An 18,102-nucleotide genomic window follows, 5' to 3' on the forward strand; every position below is an offset into this window, starting at 1 on the left:
TTGCATATTTGAAATCACCAATGAAATCTGACAACAACTATCTCATAAATTTTGTTTCTAAACACTTGAATCATGACAAAAAACTACATTTTTCAGGCTCAAGCTAATGCGCATTTGCAGTCCTAAGTGTGCGTCTCTACGCATCTGACCAGTGTTGCCAGATTGGAAAAGTCCCCAAGTATCATACCAGAAGCTCAAAATTATCATATTTGCAAGAAAATTATCATACATGAGTTTTTAGTATATTTAAATGAACTAAATTGATAACTTATGATTTTTACAACAGAATGAATCAATACTAAACTTACTTAAGCTGAACAATCACACTATTTTAGCTGCTGTACAGCCAAAATTATGTTCCCTCTATCTCTGTAAAGCTACTTCGACACAATCTGCATTGTAAAAAGCACTATATAAATAAAGGTGACTTGATTTGATGAGTCAAACTTACAGAATACAGCTATCTAGAACTTTTTGACACAACCTGCAAATTACCACAATAGATAAATAGCTAGGCCGTACCTTGGTGGGAAACAACTGACCTAAGCGCCGCGGCAGGAACGTTAACTTGTGCTCGTGAGAGAGAGTCATTCTCCATGATGATTATCCGAGAAGATGTGATGTGAGATGAGATGGAAGACATACCTATACAAGTTCACGTTCTCCTTACAATCATGACGTAGAGGATCACAGCTAGATCAATGAATATAGAAGCCCTTACAATGACCATCATTTGAAGTGTCACAAAATTCTGAAAATATTGTATATTATGGTTATGATTTTTTTCATTATTGATCGTACATCGTACAGAGGTCAAAATTATCGTACAAATACGATAATTATCATATGTCTGCCAACACTGTGTCTGACTGTTTCTATAGGAACCGGAGCTTCTAACGGCAGCCGCAGTGACGTGATGACTTTACCAATCGATGATTGGCTCTTATTTAGAAGGCAGGAATTATCCTGCCATATTGAGCATTGCACTTTCTCCCATTCATAATAATACGGGTGCACAGTCTTTGGTACAGGTGCTGTTGAGCTCCAAAAATGATAAAAGTGCTTCATGCTTATTGTTTGCTGTATTCCAAATCTTCTGAAGCCAGCAGTTTTGTATGAAGAATTCAAGTTGCTGTTAGCTGTATTGCTCTATCCACTGCAGTTTTCAAATCTCATTTTCGCTTCGATTCAGAAGTTTGTGGTCGGCCTCTTAGGCTCACCAACGCTGCATTTATGTGATCATAAATACAGTAAAACATTAATATTGTGAAATATTATAGTTTAAAATAACCATTTTCTACCTGAATATATTTTAAAATGTAATTTATTCCTGTGATAGCAAAGCTGAATTTTCAGCATCATTACTCCAGTCTACAGTGTCACATGATCCTTCAGAAATCGTTCTAATATGCTGATTTACTGCTCAAGAAACATATTATCAGTGTTGAAAACATGTGCTCATGTTTGTGAAAATCGTGATTTTTTTTTCTTTTTTTTTTTCCTTCCAGGAACGTTCAATAGAACAGCATTTATTTGAAATAGAAATCTTTTGTAACATTATAAATGTCTTTACTGAGCAATATGATGTGGCCTTGCTGAATAAAAGTATTTAAAGGATGGTTCACCCAAACAAGAATATTCTGTCATCAATTACTCCACCTCAAGTTGTTCCAAACCTGTATGAATTTATTTCTTCTGCTGAACACAAAAGAAGATATTTTGAAGAATGTCAGTAACCAAACAGTTGATTATGCCTATTGACTTCCGTAGTATGGAAAACATCAACTGTTTGATTACTGACATTCTTCAAAATATCTTCTTTTGTGTTCAGCAGAAGAAATAAATTCATTCAGGTTTGGAACAACTTGAGGGGGAGTAAATTATGACAGAATTTTCATTTTTGGGTGAACTATCCCTTTCATTTCTGTCAAATAAAAAAAGCTATTATTGACGGCAAAACTTTGAATGGTATTGTTCAAATATGGCACACTAATGACATCAAACACTATTGTTTTCGTCGCTCGACGTTGAATCTGGAGCCATATAAAATGGCTCCTCTTATGTGAACTTATAAATTAAAGAAGATTTTCTGTGAATAATGATTTAAATTTGGAGGGTTCAAGAAAAGAGTTCTTGGCTGAAAGTGACGGAAGAACCATTAAAGAACCTTGTGTATGAACTAAATTGGGAGCAGCTGCCCCCAATACAATGATAAAACACCCTCAAAAGTTATTTTTCCCCTGTATGCCGGTGTTTTCTGAAGATAAACAAAGCAATTTGGGCAAATCAGATTTAAGCGCTGCAAAACAAGCTCTTACACTGAGATCAGATTAGTAATCACCAGAGGGAGTTACACTAGGAAAGCAAAAGAACTGATCCAGAACAGACGTATAGTGGGTGTTGGAGATCTTTACAGTGCTTTACATTACTGCAGCAATCAATGAGACCTGCTTCATTAGTCATCCTGATAAATGCCCTTCTGTTTGCGTCCTTCTCCGTGAGTTGTGTAATATATTTTTGGCGTGCTGTGAAATAGTGAAAGTCATTATGTATGGTTTATATGGCTCTGTGTGTGTGTGTGAGTGATTGCAAGCGAATGCCTGATCAATACGGACCCCAAATGAGCGATCGCGGCTGGATCGGATAAAACCATGCGATCTGGATTGGGCCGAAATGTCACCTGCTGCATAATTAACGCCTTTATGTTGATTTGGGTAATTTAGCTCACAGCATCTCTCCTTGCCTCTCATCCACTCCTTTTACTAATTGTATTTATTTAAATTAGAGCTGCAGTGATTGAACAATTCCATGTAGAATTGCGATGTCATTTGAATTTCAATGCTAATACTATCTACTGTTCATGCTAATTCATATTTTCCATTCATTTTGGCTGAATAAAAGAATTTAGTCCTAACAATCATTTAACGGTTGTTTTTAGAGAATAATATGGACGTAATATTTTTATAACTCACTAGTAAGGTGTTGTCACATTTCTTTTACAGTTCAGTATTGTAGCAAATTGTGGTTATACTTATAACTGTCATATTATAAAGTTCTGTTATATATACAAGTATGCTCACCATGGCTGCATTTATTTGATCAAAAATACAGTGAAAACAGTAATATTGTGAAATATTATTACAATTTGAAAACTGTTTTTCAATTTATATATATTTTAAAATGTCGTTTATTCCTGTAAATGAATACTATCAAATGAGTTTTTTTTTTCCACCCAACATTGGTTATATATACACTAATTTTTTATTTTTTTCCCTTTCCATTCTCATTTCCTCTCTCTTTCCCTCTTTCAATTTTCGTGTTTTTTCCTCTCATATCACCATCCCTCCCTCGTTCTCTTGGTGCCTCATTCTCTCTTCTGTTTCACAAGCCCAGAATCTCTCACTGTTTTAATCTGCCGTGCGTCTGTAATCCAGATTAGCCAGCGAGCGTGCTTAATCCCATCACTTCCCCAATCCCGCGTGGGTGTGTGCTTTTCCTGGTGCCTGAGAAAAAGAGAGAGAGAGGGGCAGGATTAGGTGTGATGGAGATAGAAAGAGCATAAAACTGATTCTTGATGAGAGATAAAAGTGGACGTGAGAGATGGCGATTAGGCCTCAAATGGAGGCAAACAAGTACAAAGAGCAGAGATAAAGGGACACAAACACAACAGAAGCAGGACCAGTGTGGAGATTTTTCTTTTAACTCGGGAATATTGAGGCAGATGGGCAGGTCCTGAGATCTACATCACTCACATACATTCAATAAACGCACACGCAAACAGAAGAGGAAATGAAAGAACTGGATTATGAAGTACAGTTGATCATGTGATCATGTGCTCTGTGTTTCAGATGAACCGCCCCATTCAAGTGAAGCCAGCGGACAGTGAGGGCCGAGGAGGTAACACACACACTTGGCTTTTCATGTTTTATGGGGACTTTCCATAGACATAATTATTTTTATACTGCACAAATTGTATATTTTATCTCCTACCCCTAAATCTACCCATCTTTTTTACATTTTCAAAAAACATCAATTAGCATGGGGAACAAAAAATGTCCTCACAAGGACAAGGATTTTGGATATTGCCATCTTTGTTGGGACACACACACACTATAGGGATAAACCATAGAATTCTATTGTCTTGATTTAATTTATGTATCATTTTTACCTTGAATTATAAATAATTTTTACCTTTGAGCTTGTCTTCAAATGAAAGTTTTGTCACATTCAAATCATTAATGGGGATAGTTTTGTCTTCAAAGTAAATGTAAGTAGACACACAACAAAATGTATTAATAATTTAATAATCAAGAATTTGACATTTTAAACCCATTAAATAGACGTGGAATGAGTACAGGCTGATTTAATAATCTCTTATTGGATGTAAACGTCAACACAATCCAAAACACAATGCAAATGGTTCTTTCATTTTAATCCTGCATTAATACACACAAAATATGAGCTAGTGCCTTTGTGTTGGTCAGCAAGTGACAGTCCTCTAGGGCCCTCTAGTGGCCAATAAAGCTATTTCACCATGAAAATTACACTAGCATGGAGTGACAAATATTGCCAGAGATCATTTGATGGTTATTACCACTTTACAATGATACATGATTTTACACCGCCATTTGTCTAGTAAATGTATACTTATCATGATCTGTCTTTCTGTATGTAGACAGGAAGCTGTTTGTGGGGATGTTGGGGAAACAGCTGTCAGATACAGATGTCAGAAAAATGTTCGAGCCTTTCGGGAGTATAGAGGAGTGCACAGTACTCAGAGGGCCTGACGGAGCCAGCAAAGGTGCGCAAACCACATTTAAATACATGCACTGCATCCTTCCCCTGCTAGGAATAGAGTTAACCAGGTGTATCATGAGGCTTAAATTCTGACAAATATTTATAAATATTTTATTTATTGATTATTATATATTAATATACTACTACTACTACTACTACTAATAATAATAATAATAATAATACATTATTATTATTATTATATTTATATTAATACTTTAATCAATAGTAAATAATTATTACATTATTTAATAAAACTATTATAAACTGTGATAATAATAATACATTATTTATTTATTTATTAGCATTTCTTGTTTGAAAGAGATGGTTTAAGTCTTTCTGAATTCTATTACATTCCCTTACAAACATATTCTTTTAGTGAACCCCATTTTTTACAGAATCACATTTTGAGCATTGATTGCAAATTTACCACATATTATTATATAAATTGTAACAAATCAATTGTTTTAGCAAGTCTTGCCAGTTGAAGGCTCTTTCAGTAAGATTGCAGACAAATAAAGCACATCTGTACCAGCATTTGTAGTAATACAACACTAGTAGGGTTGGAGCAGTGAGTGTTCGGTCATGCGCGCGTATGTTGGCTAATGAATGATAGTCCGTTTGGCACATGCTGTGATTTATAAAGTGATGGATGTGTGTGCTCTGGGTAATTACGTGTGAGTGTGAATGGAACAGATGCACCTGCTGTAGTAAATCATTAACTGTTTCACTTTTGCTCTTCCAAATGTACAGATGTAGGCCTTGGGTAATAATGTGTGCATTTGTACCAACCTCAGCTTGTTGAAATGATTTCATTTGTTTAATTGGATGTTTAACTACTCCCACTTGATGACTTATAAAATGTCAGCCTAATGCATTTGCTGGCGTTGTCTAATGATGTGTTTTGTGTTGCAGGTTGCGCATTTGTAAAATATCAGAGTAACGCAGAAGCACAGGCGGCCATTAGCGCTCTACACGGCAGCCGCACTCTCCCGGTTAGTGTTTCGTTCACGGTCACATTCAGGATTCCTCCCACTATCACACCTACAAGCATAACACAACACAGTTATGCCATTGTTCATATACTCATACTCATTCCCTACAGAGGCTTTGTGCTTTGTTTTAACATCACCCACTGCATATTTCACCTCAAGAACTTCTCAGTTTCTTTTATTTGATGATGTTTGAGAATGAGGATTTTCTTTATCCCCTCAGGGTGCATCTTCTAGTCTGGTGGTAAAGTTTGCAGACACAGAGAAGGAGAGAGGAATCAGGCGTATGCAGCAGGTGGCCTCTCAGCTGGGTGTCATTAGTCCCATGAGCCTACACCTGGGCGCCTACAACGCCTACACACAGGCAGTAAGCACTAACACCACAATTTCTTGAGCGGCAAATCAGCATATTAGAATGATTTCTGAAGGATCATGTGACACTAGTCTGGAGTAATAGGTGCGTTCACGCCATGTTGAAATTACCGTAATTTCGAGGTTTCAACTTGCAAAAGCGTTCACGTCCTTGTAGAGCTCGTAATTACAGCTTGTAAGATGGGACTTTTCTGAGAGCTTCTACTTGTACCACGTGACCGCTGATAGTGTCGCCATAGAAACACATAATTTTCAGTCCGAGGACATGAACAGCTCTGAATAGAACATCACGTGTTGTCGTCTCGAGCTTATGGTAATTATGACAGGGTGTGAATGCAGCATATGATGCAAAAAAGAAAAGTTGTTGTAAAATGTAATATTATTTCACAATATTACTGTCTGTATTGTATATTAGATCAAATAAATGTAGCCTTGGTGAGCATAAGAGCAAAAACAATCTTACCGAGCTTACCCAGACTTCTAAACAGTAGTGCATATTGATGCTGGAATCCACTACACGACTTTTGCTCAGATTGTTGCCCCGATTTGCAGTCTAGATGAGTCGACAATAGCTGCCGAAAGTCTGCGGCAGTCTGCAGATTTTGGGTAGTCGGAGTTGACAGATTTCACAGAAAATTGTGTAGTGTTTTTTTTTTTTCTTCAGACTATGATTCCATCCATTCGGAGGATATCAAAACATGTTTGATATTTTAAGGCAAATTTAGAACGCATATTGTAGTGTACGGCCACGTTCACACAGCAGCAGAATACGGTTGTCAGTCCTGTATTTGAGTCCTTAACACAGTTACGTTCACATACAGTTCAGTTTTTTTACAGGAGTGACAACTGCATTCTAAAACCGAAGTCACATCTGTAAATATTCAGGACTCACAATCGCATTCTCGGAAAACACTGTGTGAACAAACTAGTTGTCCGTCGCGTCATACGTAGATACATATAAGTAGATGCCACATTTGACCGCTCCGGATAGGTCGGCACGTCCGCCATCTTGGAACGGCCAGTGTGTCGTCACTCAGAGTAAGAATCAATGATGCCACAACATGCATAGCTTCTGGTTGTGAAACCTTAGAGATTTAAATTCCTGAAGAAATGGGACAACCTTTCACAGGTGAGAATGTGCTGGTTTGTGTTTTTATCTGTATTAACTCAATATTACAGGTTTTATACTATGGTAACTTTTTAATGTTGTGTTAGCTAACGCTTTCGTCTTGTTGTATTGTGTTAGCTTAGCAAAATCATCTGCTGAAGTCTATTGCAGATATAGATGTTCACACATGTGTCTAACTACGGTTGCAGACGCACAGTCAACTTGCTCTCGAGTGTTCACGGACCGGTGTTTTGACCGTTCCAATGTGGCGGACGGCTAACGTATGGCAGCCCATAGAAACAGCCACTAATGAGGCATCTATGTTTATATACCTATGCATGTTTCTGTGTGAGTTTGTTGTGTTTGGAACAATTTGAAAGTCTAGTAGTGTATGATCCTCAGTTATTTAGTGTATGATGTCCAGTTTTTCTCTGTAACCAAGTGTATGATGCCTAGTGTTTTAGAATCTGTTTAGATTTTAAAAGTCGTGTAGTGTATTCCAGCCTTTACATAAGCTAAATAAGATTCATACCAACAGCTTAATGTCCACTGAGGAACCAAATATTTTTGTCAGTATATTTATGTATTTAAAATCTAACAAAACTTTTAGAACAGTATCTGTCTTTAAACTAAATTCTACTTGATTTGATATCTTGTTGTCTAATGCAATGCCGTTCATACATAAAATGTGGCTTAAGTGCCAAATATTTTTTGGGCCACCGTATGTACCAGGATTTAGTTCACAGAAATCACATTGGGATGGATTGAATTGGGATTAAAGCAATAACTGGAGGTTGTATTAGGTTTGTTACCAGAAATACTTCCATAATTACTTTCTGTTCTACACACAGGAAGTTCTAATTGAAATGGCATTGACCTAATAACCCTAGTACAACCCCTTCACAGGACTCTGCTAAAAGTTTTATATGTCATAGTCCTGGATTCACTGTTTTTATCTTTTTGTCCTAACCAGCTCGTCCAACAGCAGGCCTTGGTGGCTCAGTCCGCATATCTGTCTCCTGTGGCAACGGTTGCCGCGGTGCAGATGCAGCAGTTGGCTGCTCTCAATCCCAGCAGCATCATAGCCACACCCATCGCCTCAATCACACCCTCCTCAGGTAAATGAAAGTCTGCTACAACATCAGTGCGGTCCTTTATATCTAGCATTCCAAGTTCTTTCCAAGAGTTCTTGTATTTAATTAAATTTGTGTATTCGTGATTGGTCGTTCTGCTCTAGGTACGAACACTCCTCCAGCCATTGCCACACCTGTGCCTGCTCTGCCTCCAATCGCAGTCAACAGTTACCCACAAGTCCCTGCACCACCCAATGGCCAGTCTGCCTCTGAAACCCTCTACACCAATGGTGTCCACCCATATCAGGGTGAGTACCTTCCTTCAGTGTTTATAAGTCATAATTCTATATTGTATTATTGTTTAATAATAACACTACGGGTTAAACGGATCATTGTTGATCCGTGATCCATACTGACCAGACTCAACGATTCAGAACGCATGTGATTCGTGGATTGATTGCAAGTTTAACCGCCATAGGGTGAAAGGTTATCATTTGCATGTGTTTTGTCTTGCTAGTTTGCACATTCAGTAGATTTGAAACCATTCCAGCACTGGAAGAGGCAGAGGAGAATTTAATGCAGTAGTCGTGCTCTGTTATCTGTGCGTTATCTGTGACTCAAGAACCATAATATGATCTGAACCGTGAGTTTTGTGATCTGTTGAACCACTCAATAATACTCATAGTACTCAGTATTTTACAAATATTTTATTGTGATGCTTTACAATATAATGTTTATATCATATGTATTTTATATAGACCACAATAATTTATTAGTATGGTATAGGGCCTACTTTTGCAGCCATTACAGCATCATTTTGTTGGGGTTGATGGATAACAAGTACTTCACAGTAGGGATTTTAAGCCATTCCTCTTCCAGAACAGTGGCCAGGTCACACACCCTTCAGTCTACAACATCCCCTTTCGCACCATGTAGTTCTAGGAACTCTGTTACAGGAACTAGCCACAAGGGTGGTTCCCTGAGAACTAATTTTCCCCCCAGGGCATTTTACTGGTTGCATTCACACCGGCTGCAGTGCTACAGTTACTAACGTCAACAACTGGGGGATGGAAGACACCGTTATTGGAGCTGTGTTTGTTGTTTGTTGTGGGTTTCGTGATAACGGAGATGGAATGTAAGAGCTAAAAGTATGGCTCAGAGATGAAATCTCCTACAACTACTTGCAGCGTTACATATTATCGAGGCTGAGAAAAGAACACAACCCCACAGACAACAGGTAAATGGCGTTACCGATGTTTTCCATGTTCATGGAGTAAGTGTGTTAACACTGCTTTTTGAAAATGCCAAGTGCTGGTATTTCAAGTGCGTTTGGGCAATCAACGTACACTTACGTACTGGTAGTTCCTGTAGTTCTCGGTTAGACCATTCTCTGAAGTAGGAGCTAATTTTGTCCCCCTAAAAGGAGTTCCTAGAACTAAAATCGTTCCTAGTTCCTGTGGTGCGAACATGCCAAAAAGCTGGTAGTTCCACCAATAGTTCTCGAAACTATGAAAAGGTTCCTCCGGTGTGAAAGCCCCTAATGTTTGAACCATTGGGTGCACATGGTCCTCCAGAATGGTTCGGCAGTGACACTCCCATCAAGCACAGTAGGGAATGCCGTGATATTGCAGCCCAAACCATCACTGATCCACCCCCGTGCTTCACTCTGGGCAGCAACAGTCCAGGTGTTAAGCCTCTTTTGGGCTTCTCCACACTGTAACTCCCATGGATGTGGGAAAGACAGTGAAGGTGGACTTATCAGAGAACAATACATGTCTCACTTTGTCCACAGCCCAAGATTTGCACTGTTGGCACCAATAAAACCAACATTTGGCATTGGCATCAGTGACAAAAGGTTTGGCTATAGCAGCCCGACCATGAATATTGACACTGTGGAGCTCCTGACAAACAGTTTTGGTGGAAACAGGAGAGTCGAGGTGCAACTGGGTTGTATCGAGGATACAATCCAGGTTAGTACCTGAACATCCCTGTCAGACAGCTTCCTCTTTCGTCGACAGTTACTTCTGTTGGATGTGGTTCGTCCTCGTGGTGGTATGCCAACATTATCCTAGATATCATAGCTCTCGATACGCCACAAAGACTTGCTGTCCTGGTCACAGATGAGCTACTCTGATATGTCTCCCATTATGTTGTGTGGATTGCAATATTTTATGTACAGCTGTGCTATTGCTCTGCTAATTCAACCTTCACACTCTGCTCTTACTGATGTATGTATAAATATTTATATTTTACACCATTGTCTCATCCTATTCTTCTGTTTGTTTTCAATATTTATGTATCCTTCAGCTCAGAGTCCTGCATTGGATCCTCTCCAGCAGGCATATACAGGCATGCAACACTACACGGGTGAGGCTTCTCAACTCCTGAAACTCCATTTGAAATTTGTCAACAGTGAAGAATGTGGAATATAGTACTTCCTTTTTCAGAAAAACCCCCCAGCTTAGACCAGTTAAAAATTCAAATTCAAAAGCAAGAAGTAAAATACAATCGAATGTAGTTACAATAAACAAACATTGTTTTCCACATTTTTTCTTAATTTAATTAAATGAACACAAATTTTTTTATTCATATGCATGTTTTTATTCAAATAATCTAATCATAATCTAGTAATTATAAACAGCAGTATTTACCTACAGACATTTTCACTAAAACATTTTAAACTATGTAAGCTGCTACAGGTGGACTTCCATGAAGGATAATGATGTAAATGAATTGCTGAGTGAATTAATTCACTGACGTGGATAGTCGAAAGAACTGATTCACAGAAATTAATTGAGATTTACAACACTCTCAGTGGTTATTTTTGCTACTGAGATACAATGAAGGAGTGCTAATTTTTAACTGCTAATTTAAGGCTAGGCTATTTTTATAGCAAGCAGTTTGTCTTTCTCAAGGTCTTATCTGCTCAAAATAACAAATACAGACTGCGGAATGGCACTTCAAAAAAAGATGACTTTACCCTGGTCTGATGTCTAACCTCATTACTCCACCCACAGCTACATATCCTGCTGCTTATGGATTGGTCGGTCAACCATTTCCACATCAGCCCACCTTGGTTGCCCAGCAACCCCAGCAGCCGCAGCAGCTGCAACAACGAGAAGGTAACAATGTCATTTCCTGTTTCACTGGCAACTATGACCACTGACATCCTGTTTTGATTATTCCCAAGTCTATTATTGAACATATTTCTCGATAATTGTTCTCCAGCAAAAGATTCAAAAGCACCATGTTTCTTCCAGGAATCAACAATTTCCTTTTATGATAAAATCATGTAACAGTGTGGTCTCGTGTGTAGCATTTCCTCCCTCTGTTTTGGCTCATTTCTTCTCTTCTCTAACTCTCTCCAGGACCAGAAGGCTGCAATATCTTTATTTATCATCTGCCTCAGGAGTTCACGGACTCGGAGATGCTGCAGATGTTCCTGCCTTTCGGTAACGTCATCTCAGCCAAGGTGTTCGTTGACCGCGCCACCAATCAGAGCAAATGCTTTGGTGAGTGATTTCCAAAGAGCGATTTAGATGCTATATGTGGAGGGATTTAACAGACCAAATTAAATAAATATTCAATTAAATTATTAAATGTGTCATTGAATGTTGAAATAAAATACATGGAATGAAATACATTTATTTTTTTTCACGTAACATTAAAGGTGCAATAAGTGATTTCTGAAAAACGCTTTTGAAAGTGGATCAGACCGAGCACCACGACAAACTTGTAGCCAATCAGCAGTAGGGGGCGTGTCCACTCATGATGGGGGAGGAGAAAGAGTGAGCAACAGGGAGATTTGAAGAAAGACTGTAGAAAGAGAGACGGCTGAGAGACATTACAAAAGAGAAAAGGTCTGAGGAATATCACTGGAAAAAGAAGGGTTATGATCAGGCGAGAGCTTTAGGACCTGCTTTAATGTTAGAAAAGCTTTCCAGCGCTGAAGAGACCTAAGCGGGAAGGCCTGAAAACAGACACCGATGTTGCGTTGTTTCTGCTCCATACGTGAGTAACATTGGTTTTGAGTGTCAGTGTTTGTCTGGAGCTGGTGCTGCTGGTAACTAACAACGAACACTTACTTGTATATACCCGTGTACTATATGTTCATTTTTTTCATTCATCATCTTCGCTTTATTTTTCACGAAGCTATATTTTACTTCTGCTATGATAAAGGCCGTTTCTCAATATGCGTTCTTGTCTGTACTTGTGTTCTTGTGAAATGTCATCAGTCGCTGCCTAAGTATTGTTCCAATTCAAAGTTCACATCTAGCCAATTAAAGTTCAAATCCCCGGATGTGTTCTTGATCTGCCCCTTTTATCAAGGATGTATCGAGAGGTGACTTGTGCGGACTTGAGACAACCAGGTGTCCCAGAATGCATCTCACACCAACCAGCAAGTGGAGGAAACCTGCGTAATTAAAAAAAAATAATACTGTTATGGTGTTGTGAAATGTAGTTTTAAGAGTAGAGGCTCAAATGTATTTGTTTAAAGCTCAAATCTGTGGTTTATTTATAAAGATAGCATCTATTCGAAAATTTGATCTGACGTCTTTGGAGCTTTGAGATCCAGGTGATCACCGGGCGGTTGGCGCTCATTAACCCCGCCTGGAACAGCCATACCTCGGCTAGTCCTTCTGACGTTTGCTGCTGGCTCTGATGTCTCTGTAGTGGTTAAACATGTGATATAATTTGTCTTGTATATATCTAACGGGCGATCTTTGATCTTATGAATCTATAATTTCCTGACAAATCATTTTGGTTGAGGGCAAACTGAAGTTTCATAACTTTAAATATTTTGGCTATTTAACTTTACCGTTGTAGCCTACTAGAGCGCTGACTTTGTACGTTTGCCTGAATTGTTTGCTTGTCTTTCTTATTGTATAGCTTCTTATACCTTTTACAATGGATAATATTGATCATATTTAACAAAAAGAGACAGGGTTGTGTTTGTCATATTTCATTTTATTACAGTGAAGATAATCAATGTATGCGTTGCCTGAACCACATTTGTGTGGCTATTAATGTTTAATGAAAACGAAAAGAGGCAGAGTGGTGTTTTATAACATATTTTGTTTTATTGTTGTCTAAAATATACATACAGAGATAACCGGAGTAGCAAGAGCAAGCTGAGTGACGTTATCATGAACGCTGCTGTACCATTTGCAGAATCACCGGACTTGTGTCCTCCCGTCCTCGGGAGTTCATTGTCCTGACTTGGCAAGTCCGACCAACCAAGGACGCAAGTTCGAACTTTGCGTACTTGGTATTGAGAAACGCCCAAAGAGACACCCACTCCACACAAACACGTGTTCGTGCATTTTGGGGAGGGTTGTGTTTGTTTGGGCAGATTTCAAATATCAACAGTGTTCAACAATGATTCTCAGAAATCACTTCCTGCACCTTTAAAAAGGACATTAAATGCCACCTGAAATACACCTTAAATTGAAAACCTCATGAAATATGAAATACATGAAATAAAGCATCACAAAATAATTTAATACATAATGAAATGTTTCTGTCAATAAGCATAATTAAAGGTGAGTACAAATAAATAAATTGGGTGTGAAATATATTTACTTGTGTAACATGAAAAGTCACCTGAAATATGACATGATATAAGCCTTGAAATGAAAAAAGATTGTAAACAATTGTCAAAGTTTTGAGGGTGGGGAACAAGTTAAATATGTATTTCATGCCTTATTTATTTATTTATGCTTACATTCAATTGTACTTTACTGCAACATTCATGACATATTTAATAATTTTTAATGATCTGTTTATTCCGTTTAGTCTGTTAAATCTCTCCGCAGCTAATAAGCAGAAGTTTGCAGTTTAAAATGGTGTTGAAATAACAAGCAGATCATCAGTGACTCTTTCACCAACACACTTCCTCCACAGCATTTTCATCTTCTGTTTCTTTCTTGTTGCTGGTCACGTCCTTCCTGTCATAGGTTTCGTAAGCTTCGACAACCCGGCGAGCGCTCAGGCTGCCATCCAGTCCATGAACGGCTTTCAGATCGGCATGAAGAGGCTTAAAGTTCAGCTCAAGAGGCCTAAAGATGCCAACCGCCCATACTGAGACGAACAGGTGAGCAAAACCAGAAAAGATAAGAAGCCCCTCTTCACTAAATCTCTCAGTATTATGCTTTATAATATGTGAGCAGTTCTAAACTAACCAGTCTAGCCAGAATATCCTGTTTTGATTGATTGATTACCTAAATAAAAGAGTAACTCATCAGCATTAGATCTTAAAAAACGTAGTCGAAAAGGACAAAAAACACTCATTAATTTTAACTTTCATTTATTGTTTTTGTGCTGTGTCATTGTTCACTCTCCTGCAAAAAAACAATCAAACAAACAAACAAAACCTCATCCACACCAAGGCTGCCCCGTCCAATCATAACTCGTGCGGAGACCACGTCGCTATGGCTACGGTGGCCTAGCAACCAATAAAGCTCCCCCTTCCTCCCACAGCGTTGGTTTGTAAGTTGATTGGCCTGTGTTGGTTGCTGTGGCGATATTCCTGCCTGTGATGGTTGCCATTAGCAGTTTTGTTTTTTGGCCCTTTGTCATGTATCCTCCATGCTGAGAGTGCATGGCGGGTTACCGTGGTGACTATGGACTGTGTTTGGTGCGTTGTGACTCTCTCTTTTTGTTTTATAAATACTGATCAATAACTGACACTACATCTGTGATTTACTCTTAACGTAACTCGTAGCTAACGGAGTTACTCAAACTAAATTGATCCTATTGAACTCTAATCAACCAGCTTAATGTGCTACTTTTGGGTGGATTTTGTTTTTGATCAGTCTCCTCTGTGTTTTGTTTGGTCATGACTCTATTTCTTCTACAAAATACTCCCATATGTAGTCTGGTGGTGTTATAGTTACTGTGAATGTGGGGTGGGGGGGTCTCAGTGTGGTTGTATTTGATTCCAAGAGAGTTTGTGCTAGTGGGTATGCTGTTTCGTGCCAACGAGTGAGCTTGTGTACGTGCTTGCGTGAATGATGCGAACGACTCGTGCGTTTGAGCGTGAGAGAGAGAGCGAGCGAGAGAGAGAGAGAGAGGTAGGGAACTTCATTCATTATACCTCTCAAACCTCTCACGCTGAGGTTTGAGGTGACACTTTGTGGTTGTTATGGTGAAATAAGTGACGCATTGTGCCGACCAAAGAACAGCATTCCTCTGTAGGAATTCTGGGTTATTTTACAGTCAAACTCTTTTCTAGCTCATTTACATTCAGTCATTTGTTTGAGCACTCAAAAAGGACGCAGTTAAGTCACCATCTGAACATGATACAGCCCAGAATTCCTATGGTGCATGTTGGAAATTTGTTTGCCTGCCAGAAATGTTTCCCCACTTTAAACGATCACTAACATAGAAAAACACACACTTGCATAAAAACCCCATTCACTGACTCACAACATAGATTGCATGGAAGTATAGAATGGTAAGCATTAGATAACCTTCCCAAAAGGGTTAGTTCACTCAAAAATGAAATTTCTGTCAATAATTACTCCCCCTCATGTTGCTCCAAACCCGTAAGACCTTCATTCAGCTTCGGAAGACAAATTAAGATATTTTTGATGAAATCCGAGAGCTTTCTGACTCCTCCATAGACAGCTATTTAATTACCACTTTCAAGGCCCAGAAAGGTAGTAAAGACATCGTTAAAATAGTCCATGTGACTACAGCGGTTCAACCTTAATGTTATGAAGCGATGACTTTCTGTGCGCAAAATAATAGTGACTTTATTCAACAATTTCTTCTCTTCCCTGTCAGTCTCTTATGCTGTTGACGTAGTAAACACAGTGCAGCGCTTCCGTGTTTACATCCGGACGCCAGCTCAGTATTGGCCGACGCTGTTCACGTGAACATCACACGCATCGGTTGAAGAAATTATTGAATAAAGTCATTTTGTTTTTGCGCACAAAAAGTATTCTCGTCACTTCATAACATTAAGGTTGAACCACTGTAGTCATGTGGACTATTTTAACGATGTCTTTACTACCTTTCTGGGCCCTGGAATTGGTAATTAAATTGCTGTCTATGAAGGAGTCAATATAGCTCTCGGATTTCATCAAAAATATCTTAATTTGTGTTCCGAAGAATAACGAAGGTCTTATGGGTTTGGAACGACATGAGGGTGAGTAATTAATGACAGAATTTTCATTTTTCTGTAAACTAACCCTTTAACTGTGTGAATCAAGTAGGAGTGTGTTTTTTTTTTTTTTTTTTTTTTTTTTTGCGGATCGATGTGACTTGTTCTTAACTGCTGTTTTCATTTTCTTTCTCTTTCACAGGGAAGAAAGGAGAGGACTAACGGAGTCACTTTTCCTCTGCTGCAAATTACGGGACCAACAACTTTCGCAAAACTACAGTATAAGACCTACCGAGATTATTTAAACAAAAAAATATACATTTAATAGTAATAAAGACAGACTTATCGCAGGAGAGGTGCAGGTTAAATAGAATGATTTACTACCTTAACAGTATACGATATAGGACCAATCAGCAACGCAACGCCACTCGCTCTTCTGCTTCACAAGCTGTTGTGCCGTGTGCTTGTGGGTCGTGATTTTTCTGCCCTCGACCCACACATCTACGCAACACACACACACACAAATGGGACCAACGCAAATATGTCAGTACTACACGAGTTTCACTTCTGGGTTCAAACGAACTACAGACTATTAAAGTCTTTGTGCAGCAATCTAAAATATGTATATAGAAATTCCAGGGGACCATGTGTAGACATATCAAAACAGTTGGGAGGGTGGGACTGGGTCAATGCGATCAGAGCAAAGAATCATGGGAGGTATGGTAGCTAGAGAAGTTTTGGGAGTTTTGAAGGATTTGCTCTTGGTCTCTAATCTGAGTCCAGTTATACATAGTTCTTCATCTTTAATACTTACAGAAACGAATTACCTGTGGTATAGGATGCTGGTCCTATATTGCAATCCTCCCTAAAAGTACTGAATATAGTTTATCACAGAGAGGCTGTAGTTAGAGTTTTTTTTATTTTTAGTTTTGTTAGTTTTTCTTTCTTTTTAAGAAAAAAAATTGTGGATGATTCGAGAAGATTCATGAACGTTAAAACATTTAAAAATGTATTTCATTGTATATATCATGCTTTTAAAATGAAGGTCAAGATTTAAACATTTGGGATATTATTATTATTATTATTATTATTTAGGGAAAGTGATTTCTATCTTTTTTTGCAATTAATTTATCAATTTCTTGGAGGGCATTTTTTAAATTATTTATGAAGATAGAGGATCATTGGCACATGTCCCGATGAATCCATGTATTTTTAGACATTTTATTTACAGATTTACCATTAATGAACAATCATTATTATTATTATTATTATTATTATTATTCTATTTATTTTCTTCAACTGTTGTTTCACAACCTGTCGATTACAAAAAAAAAATTTGAATAAAATTTTAAACAATATTTTTTTGTGCGTGTCTGTGTGTGATTACTGGAATAAATGTATGTGTATTTGTTATATTTTAAGATGCATGAAAATTCAGATTAAAATTCTAATATTAAATTCATTAGAAGGATCTTTAAAATATATGTTGTTACCAACTTGAAGCAGAACATATTTTTACTCATTACTTATGTATGCTAAAGTCTTAAAGGGTTAGTTCACCCAAAAATGAAAATAGTGTCATTTATTACTCACCCTCATGTCGTTCCACATCCATAAGACCTTTGTTCATCTTCAGAACACAAATTTTAAGATATT

The 18,102-nt window shown here is 38.1% G+C and overlaps 1 protein-coding gene across 5 annotated transcripts in view; it reads left to right on the top strand.

Annotated features, from left to right (window-relative positions):
* celf3a (cugbp, Elav-like family member 3a) overlaps positions 1–17,804 on the top strand; it is a 36,589-nt gene extending 18,785 nt beyond the window's left edge. For 3 of the 5 annotated variants that reach the window (XM_051872014.1, XM_051872015.1, XM_051872016.1), the window contains 12 exons: positions 3,849–3,897; positions 4,676–4,801; positions 5,710–5,789; positions 6,010–6,153; positions 7,476–7,580; positions 8,240–8,384; positions 8,504–8,647; positions 10,647–10,706; positions 11,357–11,461; positions 11,708–11,851; positions 14,297–14,433; positions 16,649–17,804. In XM_051872014.1, coding sequence (XP_051727974.1) covers positions 3,849–3,897; positions 4,676–4,801; positions 5,710–5,789; positions 6,010–6,153; positions 7,476–7,580; positions 8,240–8,384; positions 8,504–8,647; positions 10,647–10,706; positions 11,357–11,461; positions 11,708–11,851; positions 14,297–14,424 — 1,230 coding nt within the window. In that variant the 3' untranslated portion in view covers positions 14,425–14,433; positions 16,649–17,804. Of the gene's footprint in view, positions 1–3,848; positions 3,898–4,675; positions 4,802–5,709; positions 5,790–6,009; positions 6,154–7,475; positions 7,581–8,239; positions 8,385–8,503; positions 8,648–10,646; positions 10,707–11,356; positions 11,462–11,707; positions 11,852–14,296; positions 14,434–14,728; positions 14,829–16,648 lie in introns of all 5 variants that reach the window. The other 2 variants (XR_007926377.1, XM_051872017.1) reach the window with 2 other exon arrangements.
* Positions 17,805–18,102: the final 298 nt, after the last annotated feature.

Source organism: Ctenopharyngodon idella, chromosome 19 (assembly GCF_019924925.1).
Source record: "Ctenopharyngodon idella isolate HZGC_01 chromosome 19, HZGC01, whole genome shotgun sequence".
Lineage (NCBI taxonomy): Eukaryota > Metazoa > Chordata > Actinopteri > Cypriniformes > Xenocyprididae > Ctenopharyngodon > Ctenopharyngodon idella.